Source organism: Mesoplodon densirostris, chromosome 6 (genome assembly GCF_025265405.1).
Source record: "Mesoplodon densirostris isolate mMesDen1 chromosome 6, mMesDen1 primary haplotype, whole genome shotgun sequence".
NCBI lineage: Eukaryota > Metazoa > Chordata > Mammalia > Artiodactyla > Ziphiidae > Mesoplodon > Mesoplodon densirostris.
The window spans coordinates 46020590-46042698 of NC_082666.1; the positions used below are offsets into that span (position 1 = coordinate 46020590).

Below are 22109 nucleotides of genomic sequence, written 5' to 3' on the forward strand. Positions count from 1 at the left end.
TAATTGCACCTTGTGTTTCTTCACTTAAACTATTATGTCTTTCTGCTTTCGTTTATGAAAATATTTAATTAAAAGAGATGTTTTGGGGGCACATAAATTGATAGTTTTGTGACATTTCTGGACAAATTATGGAAGCCATTTAAAGATATGATAAATTAGCCAAAACAAAGGATCATATTGTCAGTTCATATAGTGAAACCTGGGACTTCCCTGCTGGAACAGTGGTTAAGAATCCGCCTGCCAATGCAGGGGACACGGGTTCGAGCCCTGGTCCAGGAAGATCCCACATGCCACGGAGCAACTAAGCCTGTGTGCCACAACTACTGAGCCTGCACTCTAGAGTCTGCGAGCCACAACTACTGAGCCTGCGTGCCACAACTACTGAAGCCCGTGCGCCTAGAGCCCATGCTCCACAGCAAGAGAAGCCCCCTCAATGAGAAACCCCCACAATGAGAAGCCCATGCACTGCAATGGAGAGTAGCCCCCGCTCGCTGCAACTAGAGAAAGCCCGTGCACAGTAATGAAGACCCAATGCAGCCAAAAATAAATAAATAAATTTATTTTTAAAGATATTGAAACCTTTATCTATCAAGCTTTACTGTTATTTCAAGGATACATGCGGTTGAGAGGGACAGAAGAGCAGGGAGTTCTTCCTGCAATGCATGTGCCCTGTGATCCACAGTATGCATGAAGTCTCTAAGTGGTGTGTGTAGGTTTCTCACACACCAGAGAATGTTTTCAGGTTTGAAACATTTCTGTTTTACAATCACAGAGTAGCATATCTTGGGTGGTATTTTACAAGGAGCCATACTCCATAAATCCATAGATTCTACTTTTGTTTGCCATGATCAATCTTAAATTAGGGACATCCTATTGAAAGCATTCCATAGAAAAGGACTATTTCTTAGGTGACACCATCAGTTTAGTTATTAGGTTATTGACATGATTCCAAGGAAGTTAGATCTGTTCATCTGCCTTTTTCCTTCAGGGGTACACCCTTCCTTTTCCCACACACAAACCTCATTGTAAGTCAGATGCTCAACTTATTTCTTCCCATTGAAGGAACTGAAAATATTCACAATCCTACTTCCTGATGGTGGTTATAGTTAGTATCTTGGTGTGCTTCCTTTTAAAAGCATTTTATCTGGGTATGTGTTTGCACATATGCTTTAAGATAATGGGAATATACTTATACAGAATTGCTAAGCACTAATGTCAGCATATCTGAACTCATATGCTTTTCTTTAAAGCATTTAATTGTTTTATATATAAGTGATTGTTCTGTAAGAACTGTTTGAGCACATTTTCTGTACCTGTTCATCAGGAGTTAATAGCCACAGACTTTATATGAATAGGACTAATGTTTAGCTTTGCTGGAGACCTATTAGAAAACCATACAGTGGAACTAATATAAAAAGCATACTTCGGGCCTCCCTGGTGGCGCAAGTGGTTGAGAGTCCGCCTGCCGATGCAGGGGATACGGGTTCGTGCCCCGGTCTGGGAGGATCCCATATGCCGCGGAGCGGCTGGGCCCGTGAGCCATGGCCGCTGAGCCTGCGCGTCCGGAGCCTGCGCGTCCGGAGCCTGTGCTCCGCAACGGGGGAGGCCACGACAGTGAGAGGCCCGCATACCGCAAAAAAAAAAAAAAAACAAAAAGCATACTTCTCGGGTCTTTCCTGATGGCACGGTGGTTAAGAATCCGCCCGCCAATGCAGGGGACACGGGTTCGATCCCTGGTCCAGGAAGATCCCACATGCCGCGGAGCAACTAACCCCGTGTGCCACAACTACTGAGCTTGTGCTCTAGAGCCCATGAGCCACAACTACTGAGCCCAGGCGCTCTAGGGCCCACGTGCTGCAACTACAGAGCCCGCATGCTCCACAACCAGGGAAGCCACTGCAATGAGAAGAGTAGCCCCTGCTCACTGCAACAAAGCCTGCGCACAGCAACGAAGACCCAATACAGCCAAGAAAAAAAGAAAAGCATACTTCTCTAAATTTGATAATCCACCTGAAATGAGGGCCCAAAGCAGAGCTGCCTTTTACTGAATTGTGTTCTCTTTTAAATAATATATATCATAAGGAACTCCTTGTTAAACATATTTATTTGTACTGTGCCATATTTTCTTTCTTAAGGCAGAATTGCTTGGATATCATCCAAAAGCAATCTGAGACATTGCTTTTGAGTTTTTGTGGATAGTACTTAGCCAAGTTGCATTTGAAAACATGACTGATTTTCTTGAGATAGATTGAGCCTCATATTTCTTGGATTGTAAACTATATTGCTAATGGTATATGTGATATATCTTGTGCCGTACACAATAGAGAACCACTTGGAATCAGACATTATATGACTTTGTGGTGTAAACTGTGATTGTCAACAGGGGCCTGGAAGAATTCTGTGGACGAGTGGACAACGGAAGACTGGACTGAAGATGTAAGTGTTTACACTTAGAATCACAGACTTCTGTGATTACCATGTTGCTTTTTTTAGCAGATGCTTCTCAGAAGGAAGTTGGTGTTTTCAGGTTTTTGAGAAACTTGGTTTTAAAGCAACCGTTTAAAGATGACCAGGTGTTGGGACTTCCCTGGCGGTCCAGTGGTTAAGACTCTGTGCTTCCAATGCAGGGGGCACGGGTTCAGTCCCTGCTCAGGGAACTAAGATCCCACATGCCACGTGGTGCGGCCAAAAAAAAAACCAAGTGTTAAATAGGAGTGACATCATTTTTTTCTCTATCTTTGTTTTATTTGGCCTGATAACTAGCTGATGCTCTTATCCTGGCCTGTGAATGATACTTACTCTTTATAACCTTTTTATTAAAGGAGACAGTCTATGTTTGGGGTTTATAGTTGAAATTAACCTGAATAAATCATTCTGATTCTAGGCCCAACCAATTCCCTTTCAACTAGACTGGCTCTTTTTGTATTCATTTATTCCACAGACATTTTTGAATATACTGTACTAGCTTCTGGGTAGTGTTGATCTCTAGGTTCTGTGTTCAGCATAAGATATCTTAACCATTTTTCTGTTTCACTCTTAAGGCCCAGAACAAAAGTATGTACATGTTAGAGAGTTACAGCTGACATTGGAAGGCAGAGAATAAAGGGTTTACAAGTATTGACCTTCAAAATTGCATAAAGTGACCCAGACTTTGAGATTTTATTTTTCTTTTTGAGATTATTCCCCCTCTCCCCATTTTGTACTCACAAACATTTTTTAAAAAGAAACAAAAGTGCACTTGTGCTTTCTTTCTTTTTAGCAACTATTTTATCTGACTTGTTAGGGAGTGAGCTGGGTAGGGTATGAAAAAGAAAGATATGCTCATTTGATTGGAATTTTGGAAATTTAGGGGTTTTTATTTTCTTCTGCTACATACTAACCATAAGTCCTTGGGGTATGATGTCAGCGGGCTCTCTGTTACCTGTAATCTGAGGAGACTGAACTAGATGGGTGGCTATTAGAATCAGTGGAGGGGTGGTACCAGTGATGATAGGAAGTGAGGGTGAGCAGCCTGTGGACACCATACCTTATTTCAAACAGAGCTGTCCTTTTAAATGTTTTGTGTTACTAGAATTTTTGCTAAGAGTTTGTTGGGAGAAAAAAAGGCTTCCAGAGCTTAAAGCTTTATATCTCCTTGCCTGTTGTCTGGGTCAGTAGGCAGGTTAGAAAGTCAACAGGCTGTCAGAGGGCAGATGACCCGTATTCAGATTCTAGCTGGGTTGACCTGTTGACCTCAGATGAGGCATCTTTCCTTTCTGAGCCTCCTATTTTTCATCCCTAAAACGAATATCATAATAACTGTCATCCCTAACTGATGGGATGTTTCTGTGCTTCAGATGAGGTCTTATGATGTAAGTCTGCTAACAAGCAGTTCAAATGTACACACATATAGGCAGTAATATTCTGCTGTATAGACCATATTGAATCACAATATAATTACTGAAAAGAATTACAATAGGGATTTGGGCATCTTTTCTCAGGAAATATCAAAATTACTTCAAAGTTTTCTGACATATACAAAGTAATGGTGATTGAAAGGTGAGTAATCTAAAATGCAAATCCTAAATTCCTTCTAGAGCTTAGGAGAAGAAAACTGCAATTTTCTGTACTCTACCGGGTTAGATAGGATTTCAGTGATAAATGTAGTTCTCATTTTCCTTGAACTTGATATTTTCAAGGCTTTAGGTCTACTCTGTTGTTACTTTTAATAGAATTACTCCTTAATTGCTTCTCTCTTTGTCTTAATTTAATTTGTAAGAATCTTTAAGGCAAAAATGGATTCCTTAGAATTCTTAAGATACTACCTTGGATTAGGGTGCAGCATAGCATAAGCCTTTCTTGTTGAAACAGTATCATCAGTTCAGCACTCTTGTTTTTACGGAGAATGGACATCTACTGTCTGCTCTGCCCCTGCCTTCATATCAGTGTCTTAGGAAGTCTGATTTTATGCCGGGTTTCAGAGTTCTGAGACATTTAGCGTTGTTAAGAATTACAGCAGTCTTGGAATAGCATTTTCATTAATTTTTCACATTATGTCATTAGATCAACAATATCAGCCTTTAAAAGCCCATGCCCCACTTTGAAAACATAAAAAGAGTCTGCCTTTGAACAGTGTCAGCTGAGGTTTCAAGAAATTTTATCCTGTGTGCCTTAAAAGTACCTTAAAACAATATGCATGAATCTCAAAACAATTACGTTGAGTCAAAAAAGTCAGACAAAAAAGACTGTATGTTTAAAAATTCCACTTAAAATTCTGGAAAATACAGCCTAATCTGTAGTGACAGAAAACATTCCGGTGGTTGCCTGGGGACGAAAGTGAGTGCTCGAGGAATTGATTACACAGGGACAGGAGCAAACTTTTAGGGTAATAGATACGTTCATTGTCTTGATTTGGTGATGGTCTCACGGAGTATACCTATGACACAACTCATTCAGTTATTCGGTTTGAATATTCGCAGTTTATTGTATGAGTTATACCTCAATAAAATTATTTTGATAAAACAGTAAGGAAATCTATGACTAGTAAACCTATTACTAATAAACAAAATACTAAAACCATCTGTGTTTGGGGAAAGAGAATGTCAATTATTTTGCCTTTTCAAACTTTCCTACTCCTTTTTGGTGTTTATAGTAACATTAGTGGTGGTTTTTATTGGTGTTCTCATTTTATATCATGTGAAGTAGAATAGTGAAACTGGGACTTGAACTATGGCACAAGGGTCTGGCTTTACTACTTCACTTTCTTGTTTTGCTGATGTGGAATTCTTTTGTGGGATTATCAATCTAAATTTATCTTCATAAGAAAATGATGTGCCATAATCACTTGTATATTTCTTTTCCTTTGACCACCTTTTGGGTGAACTAGAATAAGAGTACCAGTGACTAAAAATTGTCAGGAATTTGATACATTTTGATTAAAATAAGATTAAAATATTTTTAATCCTTTCATAACAGCTTTCTGAAACAAAGGTCTTCATTTCCTCAGCTGCTCCAGCAGAGCATCTTGTCACACCTGGGCAAAGGTAAATGCTTTCCCCCACCTTTTGTTTTCTAGTCAAAGCATCATTGAAATTGCTTGCCTCAGGAGAGTTGTTTTCTTCCTCAGATCTCTTTCTATATTTTACCCTTTTCTTGACTCTCTTTCTGTTTTTTCTCTTTTTTGTGTAAGACTTTTATTTTATCCCTAACTTACTTGGTGAGCTGACAGAGCCTCCATCATTTCCTAATTTGTTGTAATCACTGATGAATTAAAATAGCAGTTATGTTTGTGTTAGAATTTGTGACAGAGATAATGTTAAATCTATTTAATGGTTCTTTTTTTACTTTGTAAGCATACTGTTTTTGACAGATAAACTTAACAGAACTATCCTTTGGTTTCTTCCTATAATACCATTTATTTAGACCTTCTCAGGGTAGTACAAACTTCTCATTTTATATGGGTTCTACTAGTTTTAATCTACTGATTTCATAGATTACAGAAAAGGAAGGAGCTTTTGTGGTAATAGAAACATTGTTAGAATGTGTGCAGAACTGAATTATTGAAAAGCATTTATTTGCATCCTAGTGTTTACAATAACTCTAAAAACCTTTGATTATGGTTTCAAAATGCAGTGATCTAGAAGGATGAGAGCTTTGATATATATGACATCTGAGCATTGAAGACAGTTTTGAACCCAACATGCTCAATCTCTTGCTAAATGTGATGGTTATAAGGCTTCATTATAGGGAAATAAAAACGATCAAAGGTTATGTCTTGCAATATATTTTGTGAATTGCTCAGAATTTCTTCTTAAATGGATATAACTTCTGCATTGTATTTAGTACTCAATGAATTTGATAGGATCATTTTCATTTAAAAAATAAGAAATGGACCTTTTCAATGGTTATTTTTCAGAAGACAGTGCTGGACTGTTTTTCATGCATATGTCTTATCAATCTTTTGGAATCGAACTTGGTTCTGGTTTTTTTAGTAATGGAACTTTTAAGATGGGTCATATGTAATATAACCACCATGGATTTGTATCCCTAGAATTAGGCTGTCATAAGTTAGAACATTACCTTGGGGTCCAAAATACTAGATTCCATAACTTCAGTCTGGTTATGGGAACATGAGAGTTGGTAGTGGATAAGGAGAGAAACTTAGGCCTAGGAACTTTGCTATATATCACAAGTGAGTTTTGAATTATTTGACCTTCCAGAATCTGCCTCACTGACATGGTGAGAGTTTCTGTTAGGAGAACTGCCTGGGAACTGGCCTTTAAAAAGATTTAATGGAGCAAATTACCATGTTAGGTCATCCTGTGGAGAAATTAGTGGCTCATTCCCATGTCAGGTAGTATATTACTTGGAAGATCACTTCTTCCTCATGCTTTCAGGTTTTAAGACCATGATTCTCAAATTTGAATCTCTGTCTTTCTGGGGACATTATAAGAATTCTAGTTAACAGAGTATTTGTTAATACATTGTGCATTTTTTCCTAAATATTTAAGAGAAATTATATGAGATTTATATAAATGTAAGTATATTATTGGATAGAATGCAGAACTTATAGGAATATTTATGATAAATGTCAGACTGCTTCAGTGGTCTAGTACGGCTTTGGTCCTCATTCCTCAAAAATATGGATTCACTCTCCTTTAGGAAAGTTTAAGAGAGACTGGTTTCAAGTGATAAAGGGAGCCAAATATTCTAAAGGAAACAAGCCAAACTTGAGAGAACTGTTTAAGTGTACTCAGTTGCTCCAGGTTTTCAAATCAGTTGTCATTGTGCCATTTCTGTGGAAACATCTTAATGCACCTTTTCGTTTCTCTTCTCTGCAAAGCCCTGTTTCAGTCTCTGTGGCTTGGTGTGCCTTATTGGGGAGGAGGAGTGTGTGGCGGATGATTGATTCCCTGCTTTTGGCTCCCTTAAACTCCAGTTTCCAAAGGTTTTCGTCACTGGGATTATTTTTAGCATGAACTTATTATTACTTTATATTGACTCACTTCTCAAATTCATTTTTTTGGTGAGATTTGCTTATGACTCATTCTTCATTTGCTTTTTGTCTGCTTAGTGTTGATCTGGTAGCCTTGCTCCAGAAGCCTGTTCCTCACAGTCAAGCCTCAGAAGTCAACTCCTTTGAAACTTCCCAACAGCAGGGCTTTGGCCAAGCCCTTGTCTTCACAAATTCTCAGCACATCAGTCAGATGGCACAAGGGACTGGCAGCTCCACTGCTGTCAATCCCTATCCACCTCAGAGTCTGGTAACTCACTTTTATTTCAGTATGGGATTTTAAGGAATGTACCCATGAACAAATGTATTCTAGAATGACACATGCCTTGTGATTATTGTTTACATATAAAAATTTCTACACTAGATCTCAGTCCAGAAAACAATGATGTGATAATTTCCAAGCACATATCTGATGATGCCATGTGGAATTCAACTACTGAGTTTTCTGGATAAAGATAAAAATACTTCATTATGATTAGTGGAATTATGAATTAGTTTAGTCATAATCATTCAGTTAGGCATCCTTCTTACTAATGATTTTTTTTCTTGGATTTTGTTTCAAAGTCTGTCTCTATACTTAAGATGTTAAAATTTTCCTTTGCTTTCCAGTTGACTTAAATGCTAATGTTTGTGATTATTGGCTTGCTAATATGCAAGAATAGTTCTTTCTAGGTCCACCTAGGTTCTTACATTTTTTGCATTTTTATTTGTTATTCCAAAAAATTATGTAGTAGAGGCCCTTAAAAATTTAAATGCATTTTCAGTGGAACAGTGTCATCTGTTGCTGCGTATATGACTCTGGCTCCCATAAGAATTAAACTCCCATCAGAAAGAAGTTCAGGAACCTTTAGTGAAGCATATGAAGAGAGGTGATGGGAATAAAAGAGCATAGAATGTGAAAGAATGTAGCTGCAGAATGGTGAACTCAAGTCCCTATCCAAGTGTGGGCAGTTCTGAGGTGGCAGAGGGGAGGTTGGAAGGACTATAAACACAGATCCACAGCTTTCCCTAGTGACAATTACTTTGGTTCATTCTTTGCTGTGTTTTACCTGAAATCTACAGTTGAGAAATGGAATTTCTTATGAATACGATCTATGATAATCACCCTCTCCCACTTGACTCAAAATCCTTTGCTGTTCCCTAAAAAAATGGAGAATTGAATATGTAAACTTTTCATTGCTATCTTTTACTCTACATAGTCATGTCATGTCAAGTATAACAGGCTTGGGAACTTGACATTTTTAGTGCCATTGTTGATAGTGTTTGAGAGGGTATCCATGCTTGAAGTCGGACAGGCCCAAGGCAGGGTGCTGTCTCTGTTTTGAGATGGCCCAGTAATACCCCTGAGTTTGATTGAACCATCCAATTCCTTTCCTCCATCTGCCACTGGTATACTGATGTGATGTCCTTGATGACTTGCTGGAATCATAGGCCACTGAGAGCGTAGATAAGACGTGAGTTGAGTTTTTGTTTTTGTTTCTGTTTTTTACAGCATCCCCCAGGTATGTTGCTTTTTGTTGTGGACAACATCTTGAGAAACTGGAGTAAGAATTGTTTGTTTAGCATATTAGAGCAGTGGTTCTCAACCCTACTATACTTTTTAAAAAAATTATATTTATTTATTTATTTATTTGGCTGCATTGGGTCTTAGCTGCGGCACGTGGGATCTTCATTGCAGCATGCGGCATCTTTCATTGCAGCGCGCGGGCTTCTCTCTAGTTGTGGCGTGTGGGCTCTAGAGCGCGCAGGCTTAGTTGCCCCACGGCATGTGGGATCTTAGTTCCCCAACCAGGAATTAAGCGTCCCCTGCGTTGGAAGGCGGATTCTTATACCACTGGACTACCAGGGAAGTTCCAACCCTACTGTACTTTTATAACCATTGGAAAACTTTAGTTAATAACAACATTAATAATGATAATAATAATAAAATTATACCAGATTCTACACAAGACCAGTCAGAATCTTTGTGTTTGGGAGTTGGGCACTCGTGTGTGCTTATGTATATGTGAGTGCATGTGCACAAGTGTACCAATAGACACATTTGTAAACTGCCCCCATTGATTGAAATGCGTAGGTGGAATTAAAGTCCTGTGCTAAGTGTTACCTAAAGCGAGATGCTAGTCATTGATGCAGTGATGTCATCGTGTTGTGAAACACACAGAAAGTGCATTAAGATTAAATACTGAAACAGGATAGAGATTAGGTAAGAAAAGAGAGAAAGAATAGAAGCATCATCCAAGAAGCCTTTATTGAGCAAGTAGGCTTGAGCTGGGTTTTGGCGGATTTATAGCAACATAAGAGTAGGTAGCGGGCAGCATGAGCACAGAATCAGGAGTAGCAATAAGTAATGTTAGCACAACTGTTCTAATAGAAGCAGATTCTGTGTTTGATGTGCAATAAGTGCCGACAACCTAGTTTTGGAGAATTTGGATACCTTTAGAACAACTGGGATAGATAGTCCATGCCTTTGGAAATTGATAGCAGAAATAATTCCGCTCTCTAGATCTGACCTCTAGATGGAATGCAGATCATTTCTCTTTTTAACCTTTAAAATGGTTATGGAAAGGTTTTTTTTTTTTTTAATGTTTGCTTGTTTACTTATTTATTTATTTATTTATTTATTGACCACACTACACGGCATGTGGGATCTTAGTTCCCCAACCAGGGATCGAACCTGTGCCCCCCTGCAGTGGAAGCACGGAATCTTAACCACTGGAACGCCAGGGAAGTCCCTGCAAAGTTATTTTTGACAAAGGACTTAACCTTTCCAGAAACTGAATGATTGTGATAAGTAAAAATGCAGTTGATCTGCCACTGTATGTTGTCTAGTCATAGGCTTTCATTCGCATTGGGAGCGTATTTGGTGTAGTTAGTCATCTAAACACCTTGAAATAAACACAGCAGTGTCCAGGGAATCTGCTCAATACACAGATACCACCTGTGTAATTCATATCTGATTTTGGAATACGAACTTTTTAAGTAAGTACTGCGAACTGCGTCTGATCTTGCAGGATGACCTGATGGCTGATATCTCTGTGACTAAACCTATTAAAAACATTAAAAAGTTAAAGACTGTATTTTGTTTTTCAGGCTTGTCTCTGTCGTTTTATTCATGGTATTTCTCTTTACTTAAAAAAAAAGTAGTATTGTGTTTGTGAACTTGTGACATCACTTTTTAAATAAAAATCAATTTCTTAAAATCTAGGGGAAATATTCCCCTTCCCTCTAACCTCTTTTTTAAATTTATTTATTTATTTATATTTTGCTGCGTTGGGTCTTTGTTGCTGCGCACGGGCTTTCTCTAGTTGTGGCGAGCAGGGGCTACTCTTCGTTGCGGTGCATGGGCTTTTCTTGTTGTGGAGCATGGGCTCTAGGTGCGCGGGCTTCAGTAGTTGTGGCACGTGGGCTCAGTAGTTGTGACTCACAGACTTAGTTGCTCTGCAGCATGTGGGATCTTCCTGGACCAGTGATCGAACCCGTGTCCCCTGCATTGGCAGGTGGATTCTTAACCACTGCACCACCAGGGAAGCCCCCTCTAACCTCTTATATCAGAATCAGGAAGGACTGTTGGATTTATGTAGTCAGATCTTGTTACATAGTAATGTTTTCATGTAGTATTTACTCAGATGGTTCTTACTAATTCAGAATGTTTTAGGTTATAATTTTTAAAATCCTTGTGAAAATACATGGCGTGTTTTAGAGCCTGTTGTAGAAATTCTGTATTGCTGAGGACTTTTGCTTTTCTTTCCCTTTAAAGTCATCCATCCTTGGTTCAGGATTTGGAGAGCTCGCACCTTCCAAAATGGCAAACATCACCAGCTCCCAGATTTTGGACCAGTTGGAAGCTCCGAGTTTGGGCCAGTTTACCACCACCCCAAGTTCACAGCAGAATAATACAAGTCCTCCCACAACCGCTTCTTCTTGGGACCTCAAGCCCTCAGCATCCCAGTCCTCAGTCCTTAGTCATTTTGGTAAGTGTGTATTTTGGTAAGTGTGGTGGTTTGCCCCTAGTGAGGACATGCCGAACATTAGCAGAGCAGTTTGACTTTTGCACACTAATGTGGATTTGACCAGAGATATTTCTTTTTTAGTAGAACTTCTGCAGAGTTGCTGAGTTAAATCAGTCAGCTTGACATTGTATAAATACCTGCATTTATTTGTTAATATTAGTAGTAGTAGTAAGTACATACCTTGAAGAGACGTGCCAAAGCATGGGAATAGTCATGCAAATATAAGGAAACAACACTTTGAATAAATGCCTAGACAGATTTTTTGAGCTTTATTAGAATAAGAAGGTGGAATGTGGACAACACTTTAAATCACATCCTCTGGTTGCTTTCTGATTCTAACACATGCGTGTATCCACCATGATTTGGTCCAGCCTTAATGTCTGTGGTTTATAATTTAAAGGCATCATGTGTAAGTTGGATGTTTTCTAAGCTGTACTCTCATAGACTTTTTGACATTAAACCACCATTTCCCACCAACACACACATGCCACAATAGCAGGGGGTTACTTTAACCATAGGGTCAGCTGTCTGGTTTATGTTTAGGGTGTATTGAGAGACATGGAAGCACATTTCTTTGCTGAGTGAAATGGTTTACTGTTTACAAGCCTGAGACTACTCTAGGTTTGAAGTTGTGTCTACCAAGGAATTCACTGAAGATTCAGTGACCAAGGTTTTTACTGGGGGACTGGTTACATGGGCACCCTCCACCTAGTACAAACCAAAATTGTAGAATCCCAGAAGGAAAGCAAGTATTCAACATAAACTACATTGTACAAATAATCGAGGAGCAGAGAATCCCTTTTATCAGTTAGAGTGTAGGCATCCTTTGTGTAGAACATACCAAAATTCCCTGTTCCCAGACAGAAGCTGAGAGCCCATCTGCAAGCTGGCATTTCTGATGGCAGCTATAGGCCTCCTATGTATGTTAACTTTTTTCTGCATACTTAACAGATGAGTGGTGTGAGTTTTTAGATTTGAGCGTGCTATTCCCATATTCTTTAAAAGCCCATCTTCTTTGTACATGCCTCTAATATCAAGCCAAAAATAGATTCATCTATGATGGAAATATACTAAGTAATGGGATGGCAAGCCTTCAACTGGATTTGCCACCTGTTTGTGTAAGTACACTTTTATAGGAACACAGCCACAGCCATTCATTTCTGTTTTTCCTATAACTACTTTCAATCTACAAAGGCAGAGTTGAGAATTTGCTAACAGATGGCCTTCAGAGCCTAAAATATTTACTGTCTTGTCCTTTGCAGAAAAGGATCGCCAACCTCTATCCTATATGACAGAGGTAGCATTTCAACTCAATGGTGGAAAGATGGTTTATTTCTGTTTGGTAACTGGCTGGAAAATGAAGTTGGATCCCTAACTCCCACTCTTCAGCAAAGTGCCAAATGAGTGAAATACCCAAGCATAAATAATGAATCTAGAACAATAATAGAGAAAAACATGGGAAGATTTTGATATTCTCTGTGTGAGGTAGACCTTTCTAGATATGATAGGAAAGACCATAACCAAATGAAAAGGGAGACAACCTATGAAAAAAAAATTTGTATCATAGGCAAAGGACTAACTTCCTTAATATAAAAAGTAAATAAAAATCAAGGAGACCAACAACGAAGTAAAAAAAAATGGTCAAGAGAGGGTATGGACAGAGTTCATAGGCAAAGAAAACTTAAGTGTATGCCATGATTTTTAGCCAAACTTATATCATTTTAAAAAAAAATTTATTTACTTTTGGCTGCGTTGGGTCTTCATTGCTGGGCGCAGGCTTTCTCTAGTTGCGGCGAGTGGGGGCTGCTCTTTGTTGTGGTGCACCGGCTTCTCATTGCGGTGGCTTCTCTTGTTGCGGAGCACGGGCTCTAAGCACGCAGGCTCCGTAGTTGTGGTGCACGGGCGCTTAGTTGCTCCGCGGCATGTGGGTTCTTCTCGGACCAGGGCTCGAACCCATGTCCCCTGCATTGGCAGGCGGATTCTTAACCAGTGAGCCACCAGGGAAGCCCCGAAACTTATATCATTTTAATTTGTGTCTTTTCTGCCATTTTTCCACCAACCAAACTAGGAAGGATAAAAGTGTGGTATTACAATATGTTAAAAGGTTTGTGTTCTGTCTATAGATAGGAATTTTGAAGTGTTTGTCAAAATTTTAAATATAGTCACTCTTTGAACCAGCAACTGTATTTTAGCAGTTGAGCCTACAGATATACTTGCACTTGACCAAAATGTCTTACGTAAAAATATATTCATTGCAGCATTGTTTTTCATAGCAAGAGATCGGAAAACCTAGAAGTTTATTAATATAGTACTGGTTTTAACAATCAATACCTATGTATGATGGATTACTTTGTAATCATAAAAATGAAGTAGCTCTTTACACATTAATGTGGAACAGTCTCTGAAAACTAAGTGGCTTGCGAGGAAGCAAGATATATGTGTGTGTGTGTGTGTGTCTCTATGTATATATACTGAAACAGTATATCTGAAGATATTCAAGAAACTGGGTACTGTGTCTGCTTCTGTGGATCAAATTTGGGGATGGGGTGGAAGAGTGATTTGTATTCACATCACATTCATGTGTATTTTTGTACCTTTTAGATTTTGTAATATCACATATGTTACTTACTAAAAAAAATCAATAAAATAGTTTTCAGAAGTTAATATAAAACACCTATTCCCCACCCTATATGCTTTAGCATAAACTGAATCTCCTCTCTGCATAAGACATTAGCTACAAACCCATTCAGGTGTTCTTTTCAATCTATCGTATACCAGTTGTTAAACATTAGACACACGCACACACCACATTTGGGATTCAGCTAGAAGACGGTTGGGAGAAACTAGTGAAGACAGCAACCCTTCAGCATCAGTGCTGGTGCAAGAGGGAGCTGTGAGCTCATGTGCCTAAATGATTGATTGTTGCCCCCCCCCCCGCCGCCTTCTTAGACTTCAAATCTCAGCCTGAGCCGTCCCCTGTTCTTAGCCAACTGAGCCAACGACAGCAGCAGCAGACTCAGGCAGTCACTGTTCCTCCTCCTGGGTTGGAGTCCTTTCCTTCCCAGGTGAAACTCCGAGAGTCAGCACCCAGAGACAGCAGTACCTCCACTGTGAACAAACTCCTGCAGCTTCCCAGCACGACTGTCGAAAACATCGCCGTGTCTGCTCACCAGCCACAGCCTAAACACATCAAACTCCCTAAGCGGCGAATACCTCCAGCTTCTAAGGTGGGTCTTCCATCGTGAAGTCACAGTCCCAAAGATGGACGTATTTTAACACTTAGTTCCTGTGGTATTTTCAAGTACATAGTTTACTGCTTTATGAGGACTCGGTCATTTCTGAGCAACTGGGCTAATATAGAGGGAATGGGTTTGCGCTAAGAGACAGGGACTGTCCATTCAAATTACAGGTCTGGCTCAGGAAATCTGATGGTCTTGTGTATTTAACTCAGAGGACCTGCTGTTCTTACGTATTTAGCTGTGTTCTGTAGACAGAGGATGAGTGGTTCGTTGAGCAGGTAATGCTTTCATTAGAGGCCCCTCTTCTTCACTCATCCTTCACCACAATCCTGCCCCCTCTCTTTGCTCAAAGAAGCAGTTGGTGGCACTGACTATTCTCCTGTTAACTTTATAATTTTTCTTTGCTCTGTTCCTTTCTCTCTCTTTAAAAAAAAAAAAAAAATCATGTTCCTTTTTCCTTCCTTTCAGCCTTTCACTCCTTGTTCCTCAGGCCTGCCCACAATGCCCTGGGAACCCAGTGCTTGTTAGCTTTGTAGGCCTTGGGACTTGGAATCTCTGACCTCTGTTGCTGACATCATGGTTTTGCTTTTTCAGATCCCAGCTTCTGCAGTGGAAATGCCTGGTTCAGCAGATGTCACAGGATTAAATGTCCAGTTTGGTGCCTTGGAATTTGGATCAGAACCTTCTCTCTCTGAATTTGGATCAGCTGCAAGCAGTGAAAATAGTAGCCAGATTCCCATTAGCTTGTATTCGAAATCTTTAAGGTATACAACTTCCCACTTCTCTCTCCGGTTTTGACTGAATTAAGTCCTTTGCAAAGTAAGACAAAATAGAGCCTAAGAAATCACCTGGTGGAGAAAAGACACCCTGTAGTGATGGGCTTGTGCCGTCATCACCAGTATCTAATTACAGAACATTTCTTCCATCACCCTAAAAAATCCTGTGCCCGTTGTTAGCAGTCACTTCCAATTTCCCCCCTCCCCCATCCCCTGGAAACCAGTAATCTGTCTCTGAATTTGCCTGTGCCAGACACTGCACATAACTAGAAAAATGCAATAAGTGGCCTTTTGTATCTGACTTCTTTCACTTAGCATAGTGTTTTCAAGGGTCATCCATGTTATAGTGTGTATGCATTTTGTTTCCAAATAATATTTCATTTTGAAGATACATCACATTTTGTTTATTCATTCATTAGTTTATGGACATTTGATTGCATCCACTTTTTGGCTACTATAAATCATGCTGCTGTGAAAATTCAGTTAAAAATTTTGTGTGCTTTGATTTCTTTTGTATATATACCTAGGAATTGCTGGATCATATGGTAACTCTCATATTTAACCACTTGAGGAACTGTCAAACTTCTCCCACAGAGGCTGCAGCATTTACATTCCTACCAGTAGTTTATGAGGGATGCAGTTTCTATACATCTTTGTCAATACTTATTTTCTTTCAGTGGAATATTTTATAAATAGAGAATCCCAGATTTTAGATTCTATTTTATTAAATTTTTTACTTTCTAGAGCCTAAATCTGATAATTGCTTGAGTTCCCTTTTCTAAGGATGGACTCACAATATCTGGATTCCTTAAAGATTCTTAAGGATTCTTAAAGATGTCACCCTGCCTGTCAATTAAATTAGGTGGGTCTAATTTGAGAGGGGGGAGGGGTAGTTCTTTTGAATCTTCAGTTGCATCATTTAAATAATGCAGTAGTAACTGTGATTAAAAATCTTCCAACAAACAAAAGCCCTGGACCAGATGGCTTCACAGGTGAATTCTGTCAACATTTAGAGAAGAGCTAACACCTATCCTTCTCAAACTCTTCCAAAATATAGCAGAGGGAGGAGCACTCCCAAACTCATTCTACGAGGCCACCATCACCTTGATACCAAAACCAGACAAAGATGTCACAAAGAAAGGAAACTACAGGCCAATATCACTGATGAACATAGATGCAAAAATCCTCAACAAAATACTAGCAAACAGAATCCAACAGCATATTAAAAGGATCATACACCATGATCAAGTGGGGTTTATCCCAGGAATGCAGGGATTCTTCAATATATGCAAATCAATCAACGTGATACACCATATTAACAAATTGAAGGAGAAAAACCATATCATCATCTCAATAGATGGAGAAAAAGCTTTCAACAAAATCCAACACCCATTTATGATAAAAACTGTACAGAAAGTGGGCATAGAGGGAAGCTACCTCAACATAATAAAGGCCATATATGACAAACCCACAGCCAACATCGTTCTCAATGGTGAAAAACTGAAACCATATCCTCTAAGATCAGGAACAAGACCAGGTTGCCCACTCTCACTGCTGTTATTCAACATAGTTTGGAAGTTTTAGTCATAGCAGTCAGAGAAGAAAAAGAAATTAAAGGATTCCAAATCAGAAAAGAAGAAGTAAAACTGTTACTGTTTGCAGATGACATGATACTACACGTGAGAACCCTAAAGATGCCACCAGAAAACTACTAGAGCTAATCAGTGAATTTGGTAAAGTTGCAGGATACAAAATTAACGCACAGAAATCTCTTGCGTTCCTATACACTAATGACAAAAAATCTGAAAGACAAATTAAGGAAACACTCCCATTTACCATTGCAACAAAAAATAAAATACCTAGGAATAAACCTTCCTGAGGAGACAAAAGACCTGTATGCAGAAAATTATAAGACACTGATAAAAGAAATTAAAGACGATACAAACAGATGGAGAGATATACCATGTTCTTGGATTAGAAGAATCAACATTGGAAAATGACTCTACTACCCAAAGTGATCTACAGATGCAGTGCAATCCCTATCAAGCTACCAGTGGCATTTTTCATAGAACTAGAAACAAAATTTTACAATGTTTATGGAAATGCAAAAGACCCCGAATAGCCAAAGCAATCTTTTTTTTTTTTTTTTTTTTAATAAATTTGTTTTTGGCTGCATTGGGTCTTAGTTCCTGCGTGCAGGCTTCCTCTAGTTGTGATGAATGTTGGCTACTCTTCATTGCAGTACACAGGCTTCTTGTTGCGGCAGCCTCTCCTGTCGCAGAGCACGGGCTCCAGGTGTACAGGCTTCAGTAGTTGTGGCATGTGGGCTCAGTAGTTGTGGCTCGCAGGCTCTAGAGTGCAGGCTCAGTAGTTCTGGTGCACGGGCTTAGTTGCTCTGCGGCATGTGGGATCTTCCCGGACCAGGGCTCGAATCCATGTCCCCTGCATTGACAGGCGGATTCCCAAACACTGTGCCACCAGGGAAGCCCCCCAAAGCAATCTTGAGAAGGAAAAATGGAGCTGGAGGAATCAGGCTCCCTGACTTTAGACTATACTACAAATCTACAGTAATCAAGACAGTATGGTACTGGCACAAAAACAGAAATATAGATCCATGGAACAGGGTAGAAAGCCCAGAGATAAACCCACACACATATGGTCACCAAATTTATGACAAAGGAAGCAAGAATATACAATGGAGAAAAGACAGCCTCTTCAATAAATGGTGCTGGGAAAACTGGACAGCTACATGTAAAAGGAATGAAATTAGAACACTTCCTAACACCATACACAAAAATAAACTCAAAATGGATTAGAGACCTAAATGTAAGACCGGACACTATAAAACTCTTAGAGGAAAACATAGGCAGAACACTCTGACATAAATCACAGCAAGATCCTTTTTGACCCACCTCCTAGAGAAATGGAAATAAAAACAAAAATAAACACATGGGACCTAATGAAACTTAAAAGCTTTTGCACAACAAAGGAAACCATAAACAAGGCGAAAAGACAACCCTCAGAATGGGAGAAAGTATTCGCAAAAGAAGCAACTGATAAAGGATTAATCTCCAAAATATACAAGGAGCTCATGCAGCTCAATGTCAAAAAAGCAAAACAACCCAATGCAAAAATGGGTGTAAGACCTAAATAGACATTTCTTCAAAGAAGATACACAGATTGCCAACAAACACATGAAAGGATGCTCAACATCACTAATCATTAGAGAAGTGCAAATCAAAACCACAATGAGGTATCACTTCACACCGATCAGAATGGCCATCATCAAAAAATCTACTAACGTTCTTCAGAACCTAGGGGCAGGACAGGAATAAAGACACAGATGTAGAGAATGGACTTGAGGACCCGGGGAGGGGGACAGGTAAGAAGCTGGGACAAAGTGAGAGAGTGGCATGGACTTACATATACTACCAAAATAAAACAGATAGCTAGTGGGAAGCAGCCACATAGCACAGGACGATCAGCTTGGTGCTTTGTGACCACCTAGAGGGGTGGGATAGGGAGGGTGGGAGAGAAACGCAAGAGGGAGGAGTTGTGGGGATATATGTATATGTATAGCTGATTCACTTTGTTATACAGCAGAAACTAACACACCATTGTAAAGCAATTAAACTCCAATAAAGATGTTACCAAAAAATAATGCAGATGATCCTGGATTGGATCCTGCACGAGAAAAATTAACAACTAAATAAATAATGCAGTAGTGTAAATTTGTAGTTACAGATACGATTATTTAATTTAGAATATGACAATAAAGAGATGAAATCACTCTACTTCATGAAAACCTGTAAAGTGACACAAATTTATGTCTCATGTCTTTTATTCTTTGTAGTGACTCTTTGAATACCTCCCTAGCAGTGACCAGTGCAGTGCAGAACTCCACCCACACAACTTCAGTCATTACCTCCTCCAATCTGACCAGCTCATCGTTGAGCTCCACTAGTCCTGTAACAACATCTTCCTCCTACGACCAGAGTTCTGTGCATGACAGGAGCGCATACCAAAGCTCTGTGAGTCCATCGGAGTCAGCTCCAGGAACCATCACGGTTAGTGGTGTTTCCGGTTTCTCCTCAGAGGAAATCCTATTTGGAGCTCAGTGTGTAGTTGGGAAATCAAGCTTTTTGGCTAAGATTTCCTTTTAAAAATGGCTAACCTTTTAAGTAGAATCCGTATAGTTTGTTGGATTTGCCATTTGTGGCCATCTCGTTTGAAACCTGTGTTTCAAGCACCCTTGCACAAGGATTGTGTGACTGGACCCAGGCACTTGGTATAAGGATAGTGTAAGGATATACCCTGAGTTGTTCAGAGTGGCTTGGATGGGGTAGGCAGGGACTATAGTCTATAATATTTCACTTTCCTGTAAGGCAAAGACATTCAAGCATTATAGTGAGAGCTACTTTAAAGAGTGGATGAGAACATGAAAATAATGAAAACAATTGAATTGGCATAGCAGAAATTTGGGTACGTTGTCTTTTTTTAGGTTTCCTTCTCAGATTCTGAGGAAATATTTATATGTATCAACTTAAGAGATTTTTCTTCCCTTCCTTTTCCACCTTCATGTTAGATGTTTTCCTCAAATGTCTGGTGACCCCAGGCCGCCCACTTGACACTAAAAGGTTAACTGCCTGTGGCGGTAGGTTGTTGGATGTGGGTTTTCGTGAGGGACAGTGTGGGCGGCCATATCTCTAGGGGTGGGGAGTTCCTTCATCAGCCCCTGTGGGCCTTTTCTGTTGAGTTTGTTTGGATTCTCCAGGGACTGTTCTAGTCTCTTCCCTGTAGGGCCTATACCTGTCTGTTAGTGTCTTAAGAGCCTAGTGCAGATAGAAGGCTGCCGTTGGAATAATTTGTTTTGTCTTCATTGACTTAATCTGTGTTTTTTTTTTTATAGTACTCCTTGCCATGTGTTACCCTCTTGATGAAGTTTAGAGCCTGTGGGAGAAGGTGGAAGGGGGCATTCACCCTGCTGTACAGAGTTTAAAACATTTCTCCTATGTTTAGCCCTACCTCCATACCCACTTCCAAAGTTATGTGATATGTACAATTACTGAGTTGCTTGGTGTGGTTCCTTGATGTAAGTTGAGTGGTTTTCTGGTTTTCCCTACTAGTTGCTTACGATTTGGCTTTACCCGGTCAGCTAAGTCAGAGTTACTCTCTGGCATCTGCTTTCTACTGTACAAAATTTTGTTGCTCTCATTTTCCACCTTTCTTGGTTGTATTTGCCTTTCTTGGTTTACATATTTTTAAAAAGCCGTGTATTCTTCATATATCTTCTTTAAGAAGTTTATTTTTGTGATTTCCGACATGGCAACCACTAGCCACATGTAGTAGTAGTAGTTTATTTAAATTAAATACACAATTAAAAGTTCAGTTTCTCAGACACACCACATTTTAATGCTCACTGTCTGGATATGGTTAGTCACTACAATATAAGACCAAGCACACACAGACAGTATTTCCATTATTGCAGAATATTCTGTTCCCGGGCTTCCCTGGTGGCACAGTGGTTAAGAATCCGCCTGCCAATGCAAGGGATACGGGTTCGAGCCCTGGTCCGGGAAGATCCCACATGCTGTGGAGCAGCTAAGCCCGTGCGCCACAACTACTGAGCCTGCGTGCCACAGCTTCTGAAGCCCGCGTGTGCCTAGAGCCCATGCTCTGCAACAATACAAGCCACCACTATGAGAAGCCCACGCACCACAGCAAAGAGTAGCCCCCGCTCACCACAACTAGAGACAGCCAGCGTGCAGCAACAAAGACCCATTGCAGCCAAAAATAAATAAATAATTGGGAAAAAAAAGAATATTCCGTTGCCTTGGAACGTGCTGGTCTATAGTTTCTAAAACATAAATCAGACTGTGTGCTTAAATCTGTCATCTCCATGACATCTCAGTTCCAGCTCTAACTTTACCTCTTGTTCTGCTTGTCTGTATCACTGTTCACCTCGTTTCTTGCTCAGCTAATTGAACCAGATTTCTGATCTCTCCCTATCATCTGATACTTCATTTTTGTTCCCACCATGCTTCTGCCTAGAATTTCCCCCATCCCAAATAATATGGCTCCTTTGTTGTGTCAATTTGTCCATTGTTTGTGGAGTTTTTTGGTTTTGTTTATAATATTTTTTAATCGAAGTATAGTTAATTTACAATGTTGTGTTAGTTTCAGGTATACAGCAAAGTGATTCAGTTATACACATATATTCTTTTTTAGATTCTTTTCCATTATAGATTATTATAAGATATTGAATATAGTTCCTTGTGCTATACAGTAGGACCTTGTTGTTCCGTTGTTTGTATTTAAAAATGATTTTCTAGGGACTTCCCTGGTGGTCCAGTGGCTAAGACTCCACGCTGCCAATGTAGGGGTCCTGGGTTCAATCCCTGGTCAGGGAACTAGATCCCACATGCTTGCAACTAAGATACCGCATGCTCACAACTAAGACCCGGCACAGCCAAATAAATTTAAAAAATGATTTTCTAGGTGGGATGAAGTGTTCCTAAGGTATGATGGCAGCTGTTTCATTCCCCTTTTCTATTTTTTTGTCTGGTGTAGTTTTGAGAAGACTTTGTATGTC

General features: G+C 39.6%; 1 protein-coding gene and 1 non-coding gene across 3 annotated transcripts in view; both read left to right on the top strand.

Moving 5' to 3' along the window:
* Window positions 1–22109, top strand: part of UBAP2 (ubiquitin associated protein 2) — a 129168-nt gene that overhangs the window by 92738 nt on the left and 14321 nt on the right. For both annotated transcript variants that reach the window (XM_060101809.1, XM_060101810.1), the window contains exons 10-16: window positions 2384–2436; window positions 5455–5522; window positions 7553–7742; window positions 11250–11463; window positions 14452–14729; window positions 15336–15505; window positions 19371–19584. In XM_060101809.1, coding sequence (XP_059957792.1) covers window positions 2384–2436; window positions 5455–5522; window positions 7553–7742; window positions 11250–11463; window positions 14452–14729; window positions 15336–15505; window positions 19371–19584 — 1187 coding nt within the window. The remainder of the gene's footprint in view (window positions 1–2383; window positions 2437–5454; window positions 5523–7552; window positions 7743–11249; window positions 11464–14451; window positions 14730–15335; window positions 15506–19370; window positions 19585–22109) is intronic.
* On the top strand, window positions 7863–7943 carry LOC132492838 (small nucleolar RNA SNORD121A). The gene has a single exon (XR_009532893.1). It is a non-coding gene; the product is annotated as a small nucleolar RNA SNORD121A (small nucleolar RNA).